The 19,222-nt window shown below is 37.2% G+C and overlaps 1 protein-coding gene across 5 annotated transcripts in view; it reads left to right on the forward strand.

Annotated features, from left to right (window-relative positions):
- ERC1 (ELKS/RAB6-interacting/CAST family member 1) overlaps positions 1–19,222 on the forward strand; it is a 288,936-nt gene that overhangs the window by 180,587 nt on the left and 89,127 nt on the right. For all 5 annotated transcript variants that reach the window (XM_042837662.1, XM_042837661.1, XM_042837663.1 and 2 more), the window contains one exon: positions 5,277–5,437. In XM_042837662.1, coding sequence (XP_042693596.1) covers positions 5,277–5,437 — 161 coding nt within the window. The remainder of the gene's footprint in view (positions 1–5,276; positions 5,438–19,222) is intronic.

The following is a 19,222-nucleotide window of genomic DNA, read 5'->3' on the forward strand; positions in this document are numbered from 1 at the left end:
GCAGGAATAACATTTTAATGTCAGGTATATTCTGGTCAATCTAATTACTAGTGTGCTTCCTTGTTTAGACTCATCAGTGACTAAAAGGTTTAAGAATACTGCACACTAATGTAAAGAAACACACAGTTCATCTCTAAAATTCTTCGTATATAGTTTATTCCCAAAATTTTTGCTGTGTATTACAGATAATCAGAATATCCTGCCTTGTCCCTAGACAACTGATAACTTACCAGCTGTTGTCTGAGTTTTGATGCTAACCTCCCTTTGTATTATGTACAAAGGAAAACGCCTGTAAAGTCTTCATGTGTGAAGTCTGCCACAGCCCTCTAGTGTTGTGCTCAGTTGGCCTTGGCAAAAGGGGTGCTGCAAATCTGGCATCCTTTTTGGAATGGACATAAATATGGTGTGTAGAAACACCATAACTGTTGCACAACATCCTGCTGTTTATTTCCAAATTTCTTTAGGCAGGATTTCAGCTGAGGAATTCTGGTGTTCAACAAACTTTTTTTTTTTTTTTTTTTTTTTTTTTTTTTGTCTGTGTAGAATCTCATGGCAACTTTCATTAGCAGTGACCATGCAGAACAAGTGGAGCAGCTGCACAGGGGAGATACATGCAGTGTAGGGAGAAACACTCTCTTTAGATGATGAGTGTCTGTTCACCTTATGATATCTTTACAGTGCCAACAGAATAAAAGCAAAGGTAAAGCATCTTAACCCCTTGTGTATGTGCAATGAGAGGATTAGTGACAATGTGACAACATCATCATAAAAGCCTTTCCTCTGTGCACCTTCCAGCATGTACATGCTCATGCACTGGGAGTGAATAAGAAGAGCTTGACACAGAGCCAAAGCTGCTGCACGTGTGGTAAGGGCAGAGCCACTGCTGGCAGCATGGCAGAGCTTTCAACATGTCTTTCAGCTGAGGGCTATCCTTACCTTACAAACCAGAAATTATGTTCTAATCTTACTGAAAAATAAGATATTTCCTGCTACTGCGTACTTATTTCTCTCATTCTCTTCTGATATTTTTAGCCCTCAAAAAGCTACACCCATAAGCTTTCTCAATACCTATAAGAATTTGGAGGTTGTCCCCCCAGTTCAGAATAGCCAAGAAGTGTCTTGGATATAGTTAAGTGTCTTGGATATAGTCTTCAGGAGTACCTAAAGCCCTACTGCTTTAGCAGAAATGGGGCTGTGATGAAACCATAATTCATTTCCTTCTTATTTTGTGTAAAGGTTTATTAGCTTGTGATTTAAGCAAACCATCTGGTCCTGCTGGCATTCCAGGTTATGTCAGACTCAATGCTTTCTCCCTGTAATATGTTACTTGAGGCAGTTAAATTACATACTTAAGGGTCCCAAGCCTGGCCTGTGCTTTTTCCATGTCTTAACATCTGTTCTGGGAAAATTTTCTGGGATCCAAACAAGTTTACATGGAGCCAGAACTCGTCTTTGTCTTTTTTTCATGGGTCTGTTTCTTTCTCCTCTCTGTCCTGCATTTTAGTCAGTTCAGTAAAAGATAATGCAGAAATTTGCCCCCTTTTATCATTTCAGCAGTGTACACAGTGAAGTGAAAAATAGTTTAAAAACTCAGGATCTGAAAAAAAGTAGAAGAGAGTCCTCTGAGAGGCTGAGTACCACGTTATGGGAAATGTCAATTTATTATTTTTATTCCAGTACTTGTAGTACTCTTAATACTGAATTGTAATTGCAAGACCTTTAGTTTTGGTTTAATTCATTTTGGACAGAACAGATTTCTGGTACATTTTAACTCATAATACTAATCTGTTGTTTATACAAGAAAGATCTATGTTCAGAAAGCCAATAATTTTAAATAGAAGTTAGCTTGCTGAGGCGGTTTTGAAGATAAGATCTCTAGTGATTGATTTATACAATGCTCATTGAAAATAAATTGCTCATGCAGGTACTTGTATCTTTATTCTCTAGAATTCCATCTTTTTGTATTCTGCCTGGAACATTTAAGATACAGCCATGAATACAAAGAGCTATCCCATAACCCACAGTGCCTGTATGTATATTGAGAGGAATATAATTCTTTAAGTTGGGAAGATAAAAATGTGACTGTTTTCGGTAATTAAACATTAAAGCATAAGTTTCCCATGTATCACTGGAACTAAAAGTAATGTATCTGCAGCTTAGGAGTATGCAGAGATCTTTGTGTAATACTGAGTCTCTCTGCCATGCCCTTTGAAACCTTTAATTACAGACTGGTGTGCAGCCTTTTTCACTTGGTCATAAAAGTGTTCAAATACTTGACGAAAACAACACAAAACAAAACAAACAACAACAACAAAAAAAACCAACAAGGAAAGAGAAATACCAAGACTAACAGATAGCTTGGACCGTCTGCAAGATTGAAACTCCATACACATTTGAACTATTCATTCATTCATGTCCTGTCATTTAAGACTGGAAATTTTTCCTTTGCAGTAGGAGAACATTCTTCAGCTTTTTCCTCTTCATTTGTATACATACAGCATACAGAAGTGGAGTGTATGGCTCCCAATGAAGTTTTTCTATCTTACTATCTAGAGAAAGGTCCTCTGATACTGCAAATGTTTTTCCAGTGCGTAGCATTTTGCTTTTTGTTTGCCATATTGCCGTTTCTGCCTGTAAACTGTCATTCAAGGAAAGAGAAATGAGAAGCGAAAGTGCATTCTGTGCATTGTGAATTGAAATAATTCTAGTGATAGGGCACAAGCTTACTGAAAATCACAGAATCATAGAATTTTCATAGTTGAGAAGGACCCATAAGGATCATGGAATCCAACTCCTGGCTCCACAAAGCACCACTCAGAAATTAGACCCTATGTCTGAGAGTGGTGTCCTAACATCCCCTGGAACACACCTTGTCCTCCTGACTCTGCTCCATCCTTGTAGCCGAAAAGTCAACGGCACGCCTCAGAAAATTCTGGTTCTTGGCAAATACTTTTTGTTATATAATTAGCTGCACTCAGAGCAAAAAATCAAAGACAGATTTGAAGTTTCTCATGTAGGATAAATTGGACATCCATTGCAAGGACATCCATTGCAAGGAATGTGCTTCTAGTGAATATTTCTTTATCATTTCTTCTAGGACTGCTTACAGAGAAATATAGACAGATCTGCACTAAGATTCATAGCTTGGCATGTAAAATGCTTTATTTTGTACAAGTTTAATGGAAATACTCTCATGGAATATCTATAGCTTGATGAATCCAAGTAATAAAGTCTTTAAGTATGAGCAATACTACTCCCATGAATTTTCTCTTTGATGCACACTGCCTTCTAGACAGAATGGAAAGCAATGACACTTCAGATGACATGTTGGTGTCATGTAAAAGCCATTCACATTCTATCCATTCCCTATATATGATTAGATCAATTTTCTGTTAACCTTTGGAAACATAGACTACATGTGGTAGTCAGTACTCCAGTTCATGTAAGTTCATACTTTGCTGCAGACTTTAATCTTGCTGCCCAGCACTGACAGCCTTGCCCCAGCTATCGACCTCCAGCCTTTCTGTGTTGCAATAGCACAGAGCTGTTACGCTACAGATCTGCATCAAGCAAATCAATCCTTGGTTATTAGTATCACAAATTTTATGGCTGGGAATGGAATGATGGACAGCAAAAGTCTTTCAGACTTCATTATGGAAAAGTTGCTTCAAAGACTGTTTTATCTTGGCAACTGACAGATTGACACAAGCCTTTCAGATTGTTGCCGTTGGCTGGGGACTTGTTTGTTTGAGGTTGTTTTTTTGTTAGAAGCAGAGGATTTTGCAGTTGGCATGCCTCTTTTCTCCTTGATTTAAAGAAAAATGTTTATGTATGATCCAACCAAAGGAAGTAGAAGCTGATATACTGGTACATATTCACTTGCCCAACATATCGCTATTATTTTTCTTTCTAGGTATCAGTTTTCTTCCTAGAAGTATTTTTTTCTGTTCATTATTTCTGCAGTTTTTTACATCCTTTTCCGACTTTTCTCTGTTTTCTTCTATGGGGCTTTTTCTTTGTTTATTTTAAAAACTGACAGAGGCTCTGGTCTTATTTTGTACACTAATGCAAAAGGAAAAGCTTGGTTATTTTACACGTCCTAGCCAGTTTGAAGTATGTGTCACTGAAATTCTGCTTTGATCTGTTGATTGCTGAATGAATTGTTGATTGTACATTTTGAACAGTTTTTGATAATCTCATATCTTAATTTGTTCTTTATTTGCTGGATACAAGAAGAATTTTCATTGTCAGCTGCATTCAAATGGAAATAGGCATTTTGCAGTAAGCACTGCACAATGACTATGGTAGATTTTATAAATTGGTCTTTCTGAATTGCAACATTTCTTGCTGTATCTATTACTGAAGGTGAAAAACAATCTTGTTATCCTTGTTTGTCCTGAGCCAATAGCTCTACCTCCCAGAATACTTGATTTATTAAAGCAAGTGATGATATGCTGTACACCTTACATCATCTAGCACCTAGACAGCAAGTGATGCACCATACATATAGCTATACTGATTTATTTATTGTGGTTTTGCAAGTTTAAGTGGCAAATTCTATCAGAGACAAAACCCACTGCTAGTACACAAAATGTGACTAGAGTCACTTGTGCATTATATATTCTAGAATTTACAGTCATCTTAATTCTGAACCTTTGAACCAAGTAATTTTGTAGTAGCCTAGAGATATAAGCATTACTCTTCTATAACTGTCTACCATCTTTGAAGGTGCTTTTGTTTCCGAATCACCAAATATGGCTATAATCATTGTTCAACAGATGTTTTGGGGGAAGTAGCCTTACTTACATTTTCATGGAAACCCAGTCCTCTCCTTGTTTGAGAAATATTCTTAACTTCATTCTTAAAGTAAATATGTTGCTTCTCTTTAGAGAAGAAGTTTTCACATTAAATTATCAATGTGCTCTATTTAATACTTAGCATTTTCCTAAGCTAATTTAATGCCAATTGACCATCTATTTTTCCTTGTGTTACATTCTCTAAAATAGAAATACTGAAGAATTGAAGATTTGTAGTTTGGTATTTCAAAAGTAATGTTTCAGTGACCAGACCGTATTAATTCAAATTCTATAATGCTGCTTCCAAAACATGTAGATATACTTTACACAGCAGTAGATGACGATGCTTCTGGTCTACAGTGTTATGCAGTGTACTTGCACTGGTAATCTTAGAACTCTAACTTTGTTGGGACCTTTAGTAAGTTCCAGTCAGTCACACTGTGCTATTTTTTTCTCCTGCCTTCCTCAAAAATGTTTTAGGTAGAAGAGCTGATGATGGCCATGGAGAAGGTTAAGCAGGAGCTGGAGTCGATGAAAGCAAAATTGTCTTCTACACAACAGTCTTTGGCTGAGAAGGAAACCCATTTGACCAACCTACGAGCAGAAAGAAGAAAACATTTGGAGGAGGTCCTGGAGATGAAGTGAGTGGTTATTTCCATTATTCGTAGGCATGTTTTATTGATATTTATGAATTATTCGCTGATCTCTGATGATTTAAAGGCAGCTATTAACATGCCTCTGCAGATACGTATCTATATAATCAGTCAAGTCTTCAGAAGTGAATGTGCTATCTTACCTTGAATTTCTTGTTATCCACTTTAAGGCAAGACACCAGTCAGTGTAACAAATGTTAAAAAGGAGAGAGGGATGAGGCAAACATAATTCCAAATGGTTGTAATGCTGAAATGAGACTGCAGATGTCTGGTCTGCTAAAGTATTTTTCAGACTCATGTGAATGATTCATTAGCACTGGAACAGAGACTTAATTTCTCTATCAGACTTCTCTTGTCATCTTTACATAAGGGGATCTGAATAAAACCAAGCTTTGAGGTGGGGAGAAGTGAGGAAATAGACTTCTAAGGCTTAAATACTTCCTAATTTCTGACTGTGCATTATAGATGAATAGTTATCCTTAGTTTAGGGAGACGGGAATCCATTTAGTGCAATGATGGATAGTGCTGCCAGCAGTTCATTAGAAACACTTTCAGTTGTTTAGCCAGCCCTGAAGAGAAGGAACGTTTTTATTGGCAGGACCAGCAGTGGTTCCTCCACTGTGGTTTTGTGAGCCATTATTTATTTATTTAACTTTTCTATGCTATCTTCTTTCCTTTCTTTTTCTTTCCTTTTCTTCATTATTTTTTTTTTCAGTGAAAGGATAGAAAAACAGCTGTTATAAAATGCAAAGAGATGTGGCTTAAGTCTTGAAACTCTTAAATTAGGAGTGCTCTGCATAGTGGGCCAAGCTTCTCTAGCTTCGTATTAAGCTACTACACTCTGATCTAGACCTGGCACAGAGACGTTGGAAGACTGCAGTACTTAAAAGCCACACTTTTTATTTTTAATAAAAAAAATTTATTGAGCTATAAATTTGACTGGCTTGAATGCTGGTGTACTGGGGGATGGGAACAATAGCTCTTAAGGTGATATGGGAATCCAAACCAACTGGAGATATATCCCATATCCAATCACTTGGCAGTACTTTCTTCTGCCAAACTGCTCTGCCAAACCTCCTCATTAAAATATACACGTATTGTACAATATATCCTGAAATGTATTTTGAATTGTGAGGCTTTCACACTTTCAGTATAACTACTCACTTCTTTTAAATGATGACCTCTCTTACCTAAGTAAGTTATTGTTGGAAAGCCATTGTATTGAAATTAAGTATCGGGAACTGCATTAACTGGTAGATCCATTGTGCCAAAGAAGGAAGAAGAACACTGGAGAGAATGGTAATGCTGTCAGCACATGGACAGAAAGATGGAAAAAACATTACACTTGTATAGTTAACTAGCTGAACGTGTTTTAGACGTAGCTGGGCTGTCTGAAAGTTCTATAAAGCTGCCAAATGCATCCAAACTTCAAAAACTCACCCTCGCCATGAGTCTTTGCTGCAAACATGTCTCTACTGAGGACTCCCAGTCAATTAAATATCTCACTTGAAAAAACTCCAGGATATTCTTTGTTGCACACTTTCCCAGCTCATGTCTTTTTTGAAAAGCACTCTTCTCAGATGTTTTCTAGTTTTGCAGAATTTTCTAGTGCTTTTAAAAATGTTTTCTACTATTTCAATCCAAAAATAACACTAACGGAATCTTTAGTAAATTTTTTGAAGCAGCTGAGCTGCTGGTTTGATATTTTAACAAAAAGCAATAGTTGTGCAGCTACAGTTCATTGACACTGTAAAGCAGCATTGTTCCCCAAATTGTAGGGCACACTTCTGTGCAAAAGGTTTCAGATATTCAAAACAACAGTGCTTAAATTTGCTATTTGATAGAGGTTTACATTTAATAGCCTGGGCCCTACAGGAAGCTAACAGAGCACGGGGGAATGAGGGGAATATACAGAAAAAAGGCTTAAGAAATGCTACTTCAGTAGATTCTAGATATGGACTGAAAGAAGGTGTTAAAACGGAGGAAGGACTCCAGAAAGCTACCTTGGAGTTGTTACAGGAAGTTGTTAGATATTTTGTTAGTGATATGTATTTAAAATAGCATGTCTTAGAGTAGAACTTGTGTTTGCTACTGACGCTGTAATCCTGAGAAGATTGTTTCACGTTCTTTAGGGAATACTGTGGCACTAGAACGGCAGAAAAGTGAATTATTCCAAGGAGGAAATTTCACTGCTTAAAGAAATACTACGTATTTTGAACCTCTCTGCCTTTTAAGTCTAATATTTTCATTTTCTTTAAGAAGTATCTTACTTGTAAATAATTATAGGAGAGGTAGATAACAGTCTCTCCGTTTATTTCAACAAACATGATCTACTGTAAAAAAAAAAAAAAAGCCAGCGAACTGCTAGAATTTTTGTTTTGTTATGTTTTCTTTAAGAAGTTCTAATGTTTCCATCATTCACAGCAAATATTTCAAATTAGGCAGGAATAAAGTGCTGTCTACAGAGAAATCTCTGTTCTTTGTCCCATAAAAACCTGCTTAGGCTGAGCTGAGTTATAAACTGTTGAAAATCACCAGTTTTCCTTTCCCTTTTTTCTCCTGGTGTTGTCAGCAAATTTTGGCAGTGTGTGAAAATAACCGAGTACAAACATTCTAATCTGTGGCTGAGTTCATGCAATTGCCAAAACTGCAGCAGCAGACACTGCACTTATAGGGAAGGGGAACAGACACTGTGTCTGCCTATAGAGAAGAGACTTCTTTTTTTCTTTTTTTTCTTTTTTTTTTTTGGTCTGGGCAGGGCTTTTGTTATGGACAGAAGGAACAGAAGATTGTCCAAAGTCATCTATCTACTTCAGGGTTGCTGAGTTCCAGTTGGTGCATTTGTCAACCTGTTCCTGTGGACCTGGGAACTTGTCTAACAAATCTTTCCTAAATTATGCCTTTCCTTGCTCATTGAAGTTACTGCTAACTCCGTAATTCAGATGTTGCAGACTTACACAATGTAGATGGTAGTTCAAATTTGAATCCTTGATCCTGCTGGCACACAACAGAAAGATTATCACTTATCCAAGAATAATTCACTATAATCTTTTTTTTTTTCCTTAAGAAATAATTAAGCATATTACAAAAGGATTGTTACAATAGAACATATGATTTATTTCAAAATTAAGTGCTCAAAAAAGTCTTGATCACTCACATGACTTTGAGTGCTCTTCTGAATATTTATTGCAGCAGTATTTACTTACATGAATAATCCCATTTTTCTGGCAGCTAATGTTTGATTTGATAGAGAGCATAGATGGTGATCAGAGATTAACCAGGCTGTGTAGCTTCATTATACTGTTTATTGCATTCTTATTTTATTTCATATATGAGTTGGAAAGTCTGCTGAGAGCTACGTGAGGGCTACTATTAAAAACAAGATGCCAGCCTAGGAAATGCAGTGTTAATCCTTCTCTGCTGCAGTTTTCCTACACAGTGTGCAAGCCACTTGAAGTAATTGGTAGATGATTGATAAGTCCATGTGTTCTTTTTCTGCCGCTCAGGTAAGAAAAATAGACACGAACAAACAAGTGAAAATGAAGTCAGTGAAAGCCAAGGTTGTTTATTTTCTAAAATGTTAATCCTTCCAGCAGTAAGGTAGTATTGTCTGGAGGTATGAGTAGGAGAGGTTGAAGTTGAAAGTGATCCAAAAGAAACTGATTAACTGTCATAGAGTTTATTTTTTGGCCCAAAATGATGCGTAACGTAATTCAAATACAGCAAACAGTTTCACCAAACCAATTTTTTTCGTGTTATGTGTACCCATGATGAGCAGAACCAGCAAAAAAAAATCCAGAACCAAACAGTATCAGTGCCCTCAATGTCCATCCACCTCATCACAAAATGTGTTCTTGGAAATTAAAGAAATATTTGTTGGAGTTATTGTGGAAATCTTATGTTATGCCTGTGTTCTAATGACAGTTCTCCAGAGGAGTAGAGTGATTTGTAGTTTCAGAGGAAGTATATACATAAAAACAATTCTCTCTGTAGTTTGAAACAAGTTCATATTTGTCAACAGTGCTACAAATCAGTAGTACCTTAACCTTGCACCTGGCTTTCCAGATCCAATTCAAAACTTCTCAGCATTTTTAGCTGGACTATGTGGTCTGTGGGCCACGTGGTGTATCAGGCCATCAGGCAATTGCAGCAATGCTGCCAGCGTTCTTCCTGTAATTACTTCTGAGGTTTTAAATAAGCTCCAATCCCACAGAGGACACTCAATTTCTGTAGCATTTACTGTTTGGGGCAACACAGAACAAATGCATTCCTTTTTTCCTCTGTAAGCCTAGGGTTTTTTTTTTTTCATTAAAATGTCTTTTTTTAGAGGAGGACAAAAAGTGAAAATAAACATAAAAAATATCCTATTCCCATTATTTTGTCCTTTTCCATTTTTCAGCTTAAAATATACGTGTTTATTTAAATTAGATATGTTCACTGAGTAAGATTCTGACATTTAAGCTGTAGAAAGTTCAGTGAGTCTGGTATGTGAAAAAATACCGATTTCTAATAACTGAAGAATTGAGATATTAAGACTAAATGATTGCAAATAAACGGATGCTGGAACTGCTGTTAATCTCAAAGTGATTCTCACTGAAGCCAATAGGGAAGTTGAAATATATCTTCTAAAGCTAAAGGTTATTGCATCACTGTTCTCCTTACTATAATGAACCACTAAGCTTTTCACAAATGTGAGTGTAGATCTTGGTTACCTTGGAATTTGGTGGGTTCTGCTATAATTATTTCATTCATTTGGATGCTTGAGAGAAAATGTAATCTCTTACGCACTTCTCTTTTGTCAAGGAAGTAATTGGAATCCATTATCCTTTGTGTCCTGCTGCATAGTCAGTAAGCCTTCAAGCACCGGTAGGTACTCAATGGCAACATTAAGGGCATCCTGCCACTTTGTTTTCAGTGAAACTGATGGAAGCAGAGAAGCTTAACCCAGCAGCAGTACTACAAAACTCCGGTCGCAATTCACGTAGGTGAGAGATCTATTAAATTTAAATCTTAAAGCTTAGCAAAGCAGAAAGAAGTGGGACCTCTAGTGAAGCTTGTGTAAACAAGGTGCCCCATATCAGCATAGGCAGAATTAGATTGTTGTGGTTTCTTCTGTTTCTTTAACTATGGGAAAGTTATGTATGCTTTTTGTAGCTGGTTTGTTTTCACTCTTCATCTTCCTTGAAAAACTTTTTCTTCTGTGGTTTTCTGAGATTCTGAAATCTTGGCACGGGTTCTCATAGTCCCTTACTGTCTTACGATAAAACCTCCATATCTCATTTTATCTTGAACTCTGTGGTCCCCAAGAACAGTCTTGCAGAGAGAAAGTACTGTGCTATCTTAATGAGGCATGACAGGCCTGGGAGCAGGACCAACTGCTGAAAAGTACACCAGGTGGTGTTAAAGGGGTTTGTTCCACTCGGTAATTGCTGCGACTTTTACTGTTATATGGAAGAGTTTGGAAAAGGAGGTCCAGTCATTAAACTCCCGAGAATGCAGTTACATTATGCTTTTGTTTCCTTGCCTTTCCACTGGAGGTATTTTTTCTTCTGGATGTTTTCTGAGGGCTTAGTGTGAATGACTGCTTCAGTATTTTTGGAATGTAACTTCTAGGTGGTGCAATGAAATTACACCTTTTTCAAGAAGGAATGCAAAATCCTTTGCATCGAGCCTCAATTGTAGGAATGCACAGGTTTTATCAAACTTTTCCTTTCTACCAATAGTTTATAGTATTATTATAGAAATTACCATGAGAAATCTCATCAGTAGAGAACCTCTGCATATATACAGACTAGTAAAATGTGCAGTGTTTCAGCTAACACAATGCTAGCATGAGCAAATGAACACCTTTCTTGTATATTCTCAGTTCACTAATTCATTGTTGCAAACAAACCAAGAGCAGGTGCAGCACAAGGCAACATCTTGAAAGCCTTAAGTGCCCTGTGTCCTTTACTGCCCAGTCCACATTACTTTGGGAAAAGTAATGCATAACCTGCATATTGTACAGGTCCTTGTATCTAGAAGGATAAAGAGAACAGTGCTTTTTTTCTAGATACATTCTCAGCTGACTTTTCTAGATACATACTCAGCTTACTCAGTGTTTTACTGGTAATGGAGTGTGTGGCTGTTTTGTTTTGGCTAATGTATAAAGCAGATTGCTTGTAAGACAGCTGTGAGGGCACCAATATACTGTCTTCTGCTAGGTAATTCTGCATTCCTTTTCCAGTACGGAACATTGTTTCTTGTCCTATATTCTGTAGCATACACTTTCAGTAATTAAGTACAATCAGAAATTCTCTTAGAACTTAAAGTTTATCTGTTCAAGAGAATCTGTTCACAGAATCACAGAATCATAGGGGTTGGAAGGGACCTCCAGAGATCACCGAGTCCAACCCCCCTGCCAAAGCAGGTTCCCTACAGCAGGTCGCACAGGTCGGCATCCAGGCAGGTCTTGAACATCTCCAGAGAAGGAGACTCCACCACCTCCCTGGGCAGCCTGTTCCAGTGCTCCGTCACCTCACTGTAAAGAAGTTCTTGCGCATGTTTGTGCAGAACTTCCTATGCTGCAGCTTGTGTCTGTTTCCCCTTGTCCTGTCTCCACGTACCACTGAAAAGAGCCTGGCCTCACCACTATGGCCCCCACACCTCAGATATTTATAGACCTGGATCAGGTCCCCTCTCAGTCGTCTTTTCTCAAGGCTAAATAGACCCAGTTCACTCAGCCTTTCTTCATAGGGGAGATGCTCCAGGCCCTTACCATTTTTGTGGCCCTCCGCTGGACTCTTTCCAAGAGGTCCCTGTTCAAGTGTAATTTTCCCTTGCGTGTACAAATTCTCTACTCTGATTATTTCTAGAATAACACTGGCAGAAATGGACTTCCTTGTTTTCAGCATGCCTTTTTATTGTTTCTGTATATTTCTTCTCACAACAAACATAAATATGATTGTGATCTTTGTTTTAAAATTAAAATATGCAGAAGTGCATATTGGTGCAGGTTTGGTAGCAATAATACATTTCCTATAGTAGCTGATTCAGCTACACCAGTGATTATTGTCGCCATTCCTAATCCAACTATAAGATTTTGGGGCTTCCAGGGGTGTTACTGAGCTAAACCAAATCAGGCACTATTTACTTTATGTTAAAGTCAAAACAACCTTGAGTTCCTTAGGGTGCTTTTTCCTCTCTTATAAACGTGCACTGTAAATAGCGATGCATATAAATCAACTCTATGAGCACTACATATTTCATTAAAAACAGCTAAGTTGTGGGCTAATAGAAGTTCCAAGTGAAAATATTATGGTATCTCATAGTGTATATTGTAGATTTAATGTAGTGTGAACAATAGTAGCTTTGAGCCATTGTAAATCCCATCCGGACATCGCCAACATAGTTCAGAAATACAGAGAAGGAAATCTCAAAGGTTAGATGTGCTCATAAGGCTGCTCTACATGTGTGAGTCATTCTTTCATTGTTTGTAAAATAAAAGTGTAGCTCTGCGATATATAGCTAAGACAAAGCCTAATTTGATGTTATTTTCTGTAGTTGACCAGAAATTTCTTTTTCAAGAAAACTCAGGTCAATTTGCTTTAATTACAGAAATAACCTCTGAAACAAATAACTGTTTCCCTACATTCCTGGAAGACAGTCTGACAAGTGGGAGTCATATAAGAAACATCGGAAAATGAGTCAAATTATTGGCAGTTCCTACAATCTTTGAAATTATTCTCTATGTGAATATTCAGTCTTTTTTTTTTGGCTTTTTTTTTTGTTTGTTTTTTGTTTCCTCCCATACAATAAAATATATTCCTTTTTTTTTTTTTTTTTTTGAAAATAAAAACCATCTGCAAGTCTGTGGAATTTCTGAGATAACTCCATAGTGAAAGGATATGAGAGCTTGCTGTCTGATAGTGTCTTGTGTGCAGCACAATTGACTATTAGAAAAGGAGTTAAAAATATGAAAATTCATCAGAACTATTTTTAAAAATCTTCCTAGACCCTAGGCACTCTAAAAGTCTCTTTCCTTAACTTATATTGCTATTGCTTTGGAGGTTCTTATCCCCAGTTCAATATACGATGTTATAGTTTATGCAGATTACAGGACTGAGAGAGCTATCTTTCATGGTACTAGGAAACAGAATGTACAGAATTGTAGGGAAGACTGAAACATTCAACATAATGTTGTATTTGGTGTTCCCTAAATCCCTTTTTATAGCCCTTCCTCAAACACAAAAGAAGATAATACTATATCTTTCCATAAACCAGCATTTCTTTTTCAGTCTGCTGGCAATTTGCATCTCTAGTTTGTCTATTTAAAATTGATGTCAAGTAAGCACTGGAAACTAAAAAAATCACACTAGTTTCTTTCCAGTTGTTGTGATTTAACCCTGCAGGTAGCTGAGGACCGCACAGTTTTTCACTCACTTCACTTCTTTCCCAATGGGATAGGGGAGAGAATCAGAAAGAAGCACAAAGTTGAACTTGTAGCTTGGGATAGAACTATTTACTAAGATAGAGAAAATGAAAATGATATTAGTTATGACAGTGTATAAATGTATATAACACATGAGGCACAAGCAATTTCTCATCATCCCTCTGACCGATACCCAGCTAGCCTCGCTCCCCAAGCAGCATAATAGAGATGAACCCCCACCCCCTTCAAAACTCTCTTTCTGCATGATGTCATGTGGTATAGAATATCTCTTTGGCCTGCTTAAGTCAGCTGTCCTGATTGTGTGCCCTTCTAGCCCTTCATTAGTGTGAGCTGAGAAACTGGAACAACTTTGGTCTGTACAACACTGCTTAGCAATGACTAAACATTGGTGTGCTATCAGCATTGTTTTTCTCCTAGAACCAAGATGTAGCATCATACCAGATGTTCTGAAGAAAAAAATTTCACCCCAGCTGAAACTAAGACCCCACTATGTAATTCAGGAATCAAGCTTTATGTGTGATTTTAAATGAATCACAAATAGATTGGATATGGCTGAACATGATTTGAAGGTAGATTATACAAAATTGAGGATATAGAGAAAGCAGGTACTCTACACTAGGTCACATAGGTAGGCATCCAGACAGGTCTTGAATTTCTCAATGAAGGAGACTTCATGTCTTCTCGGGGCAATCTGTTCCAAAGCTTCTTCAGCCTTACCATAAAGCTCTTCCACATGTTAGTATGGAACTTCCTATGTTCAGGTTTTAGGCCCTTACTTCTAGTCCTATTGATGATGTACCGCCAATAAGAGCCTGGCTTCATCCATTTGCCTCTTGCCTCCCTTTAGTTATTTATAAACATTTATCAGCTCCCCCGTCAGTCTTCTTTTCCTCGGGCTACTCAGCCTTTCCTCATGTGGGAGATGCTCCAGCCCCTGAACCATCTTTGTTGCCTTCTGCTGGACTCCTTCTACAATATCCATGTCTTTTTTGAACTTTGGAGCCCCAAACTGGACTCAGTAGTCTAAATGTGGCCTCACCAGAGCAGAGTAGGTGGGAGGATCACCTCCCTTGATCTGCTGACCACACTTTTTCTAATACACCTCAGGATACCATTGACTTTCTTGGGAACAAGAATACACTGCTGGTTCATGGACAAGATGTTGTCCACCAGGACCTCCAGGTCCTTCTTCACAGAGCTCCTCTCCAGCAGGTCATCCACAAACCTGTACTGATGCATGCAGTTGTTTCTCTGTAAGTGCAAGACTATACATTTGCTCTTGTTAAGCCACATCGGGTTCCTTCCTCCCAAACTCTCCAGTCTGTCCGGGTCTTGTTGAATGGTAGCACAGCCTCCTGGTTAGCCAGCCTCTCCTCCCAGTTTTTTGTAATTGCTAAGCCTTGTTAGGTTATGAACAATGACAAGGCTATCTTCTGGTATCTGGAGAAAGTCCTTATAACCTTGGCTAGTCACATTATCTTCCAAAAATATTAATAATGCAACTCTTAACAATAATACTTCAGAGTCGTTTTCACTGAAGGTTCTTGTGTATTTCTTTTTCATAAAAACAGAGCAATGTTTTTGTTCCTCAAAAGCGTACACTGACACTGGAATCATTAAGTGACTCGTTCACCCAAGCCCACAGAATTTCAGTGATGTCAGGAATTAAACTTAAGATGAGTTTGTATGTTTTAAAATATGTTAAGAGGCAAACTAGTAGAAAATGTTGTGCAAGTAAGATATATGCTTCTTCATTTATTTCTTACTTCTAGCACATTCTCATACACTGTTTTTCTACATCCTCATTTTTTCTTTATTGTATGTCTATACCTAAAATTGAGAATTATGTCAGCGCGTTAGTGCTGTACTTGGAAAAAAGCAATCTGTTCTCTTTTGCTAAGCTTATCTTCAGATTGATCTTGCTTGCTATATTCTCAATGTTAATGAGAGCTTTTGTCTGAAGTTGGGAAAACTAGATGAATTTAGCAAGGAGATGTTAATTTAAAACAAAAACAAATACATTTTTGCCTTGACTTGAAAAATACGAAGCTGGCTTTGGACTACAATTTCATAGATCTTGTGACAAATGAGGCATGAAACAAATTGGCAAACCTGTAATGTCTAAAGTACAGTGGTACAGTGTGCTCTCTAATTCCCAGCCCTAAAGATCTCAGAAAAGGTTGCAAATTAAATGAAGTCAAAATTAATCAAGTCTACAATCAAAATACAATCATTAAGGCTTTCATTTTCTACAAAGAAGCATTTGTGAAAGAGGCACTGGAGCAAGTTCTTTTGTGCAGTGAGGGAAAATCAACAGCAAGGTGTCAAACAGAAAAATGAAACCCTGCAGGTGAAGCTGCCTTTGGAGCCAAAAGAAATCAGCACTTATGCAGAAATGCAAGTAAACTGTTGGAGAATGGAAAGGGTGTTTGGTGCTGAGTTGCAGAGTGTGTCAGAATTGCATTTGGCCCAAGCAGAAAGAGTCAGTGTTAGTCAAACAGCCATGTCATCGTGCACAACCACTTCAAGAGATCTCATACCAAGTCTTCGCTCCAGTGGTTTAAGCTGCTGGAGTTTTGTTCTGAAGGAGTTTACATTGTAGAGCATGGGAGTAACACTTCCTCTGTATGGGAAGTTGAAAGTACAGAAGATACCTAGAGAAACCCTATCTGATGACATATTTCTTCATAGGCTTTGTGCCCAAATTTGAGGGAAAGAATGCTCCAAGTGATTTATATAGATGCATCTCCATTACACATAGTGCATTATTTATACAAATGCTGTATTTCTTGTTCAGTTTTATTGACAAATATTCTCTCAATGCAACTTGAGTATAACAAAGCATAAGGAATTTGTTGTTTGTTTGTTTTTTTTTCTGTTTCTATTTCTGTTTTCTATTTCTGAAGGGGAGCTTTTAGATTTTTAATAAAGATGCAGTTTTAGAGTGAAAAAAAAAATAGCTAGGCTCTGGTTCTTGCCTCTGTGCTAAGAATAACAAACATTTTAATACCCACATATATATGAGATGAATTATCTTTCAATAGCTCTCCATTCTGGTTTCTTTTCTTTTTTTTTTTCTTTCACCATCTAATTTAAAAATATCAGTATGAAATGCATATGTAAAAAGTAGAGTAAGATGTATTTGATTCACACCGATAAATCCTAATAATGAATTCTGTTTTTCTTAGTTAATGCTTGTCTTAGTCCAAGTTCTACTTTATCCTGATACAGAAACCCAACTGCAAGTGATGTGCGTGCATCACTTGTGTTTTGAGTCTAGAGCTGTTTTTACTTTAGAAAAGAGAACAGTTAATTTGCTGTAGATTCTGATAACTTCGTTAGCAGATGAGTAATTTAATGATTATTTAATATGTTTGTGGTATAGGAATACTTGCTTAATAACTGTTAGATTATAGAATGAGGCCTAGAATAAAATCTTGGCTGTTCTGTCAGAGTTGCGTTATGCCCTTTTCCTCCTGCCAAGTCATTCTCATTTTTGAAGCAGTTGTGTCTTAATCATCAGAACTTTTGTTTCATTACTTTGTCAAGTGAGACCTGCTTGGAGAAGATGGAGAATTTGACTCCTCATGACCAGTTGCAGATTTTCAGTTAAACTCTAATCCCCATTTATACACTGATATTGCTGGTCAAGCACATGTGTTATAAAAGACCAAATTGATCTGTTTCATTACTCTATTCCCAAGGAAATCCTGCAAGTCTTAGAAAAACTCTTTTCTAAATATTAAGTTAAGCAGCAACAACAACAAAAACACAGGAGCTCATGCACTGCATTTGTGTGTTTCTCTAGTTTATGTCTGAACTGTATGTTTTGCTTTGAGGGATGAGTAAGGATAGTGTAGTTGAAGTATTTCCTTCTTTCCTAACTTCTTGGCTTATCTAGATGAGCTTGGTGGCAGTCTCCTGGGACTTGGAAATATACACCTAAACGTTTAATGAAGAGGACTTTGCAGGCCAAAATAGGATAGTATAAATTCCTTCCTTGTGATTGTAAAATACCTCTAGGAATTGAATTATTAATTTTTAAATTATGCCATCGTGTATAATTTTGATATATGTTATGGCATTCCGTTCTGATTTTGATACTTTACATTGTATAGCACTTTCCATTCAAAAATCTTAAAGGAGTTAGAAATGCCATGTTAATTCTCCAAATACTCCTCTGAAAAAAATCCATACTGTTTATCTCATTATGGATAAGGAAAACTCAGCATGGGAAAAATGGCATAGAAAATCATTTGGGCTGCTTTTTGCAGTTACCTCCAGACTGCACTGAAGATTTTTAACTATATACCAAAAGGCCATTTGCACTGCAGTTTAGAAGTTCGTTCACAAGGAAGTAAGATTTCTTTTTACCGTAAATATGGTTTATATCCCAATGCAAGTAAATAAAGTTACTGAAGTACTGTTTAAAGAGTAATATTCATGATAAATATTTTTTGGAATAGGACAAAGACCAACAGATACACACCTGTGTTGTTTCCTGTCTTTTCCTCAAGTCTTCAGTTTCTCTTCTTTGGTTTGTTGTCCTTTGGAACGTTGCTTCTTTGTCTAGTGATCATCCGTGTGACTACTTTCAAAGAAACGTTTTTCAAGACTTCTTCCACTCTACACACAAGAGATAAATTTCATAAGAAAGGAACTCATTTTTATCTGTGGGACACCTGTAGATAAATTAATTATTGGTTCTGTGGAGAACAGACCCATTGTCAAAACCTAAGAGTCTGTTGCCATTTCAGGCACTCCAGAATATCCTGATGCACCTCCAAGTACTGCTTCAGAAACACATGGATCCTCCAGATCTTGCTTGTCACATTACTGGCCTCTTGTGAATGTCTCACATATCCTAGGACAGCTAATACATTTGATAACATTAAATAACATTGTTTGGGTAATGGTTCCCAAAACAGGTACCAGGAATGACTGAATCATCTTAATTCCTAACAATATCAGTTAGAGAGATGAGATTAGTCTGGTCAGACAGCTTCCTATCACTAACAGAGGTTATCTTGAAATGAATGCAAATGTATTAATACCATCTAACTTACTGTTGTAAGTATGTTCTGTGCTGCAAGACCAAGTTCAGTTGAAGTTCTATCACTACTCTAAGGAATCGTGTTCTCAGTGAAGGTCCTTCACCTGTTATTCAGGAAAACTGCTCCCTTGTCTCATGAGGAGTCATTCTTCTCATGACATTTCAGACCTCATTCTTTCTTAAAAACTTTGGAATAATTAGTTGCAAAACTCTTAGAGTCAAGCCGCTTTCACACCGTATGTGCATCATAACCATTACAACTGAAAGAGTCTTTCAAAGGAGATGTTTC

The sequence above is a fragment of the Centrocercus urophasianus genome, unplaced genomic scaffold (genome assembly GCF_019232065.1).
Source record: "Centrocercus urophasianus isolate 14NV4802_14NV808 unplaced genomic scaffold, USGS_Curo_1.0 seq_73, whole genome shotgun sequence".
NCBI classification, from domain to species: Eukaryota; Metazoa; Chordata; class Aves; order Galliformes; family Phasianidae; genus Centrocercus; species Centrocercus urophasianus.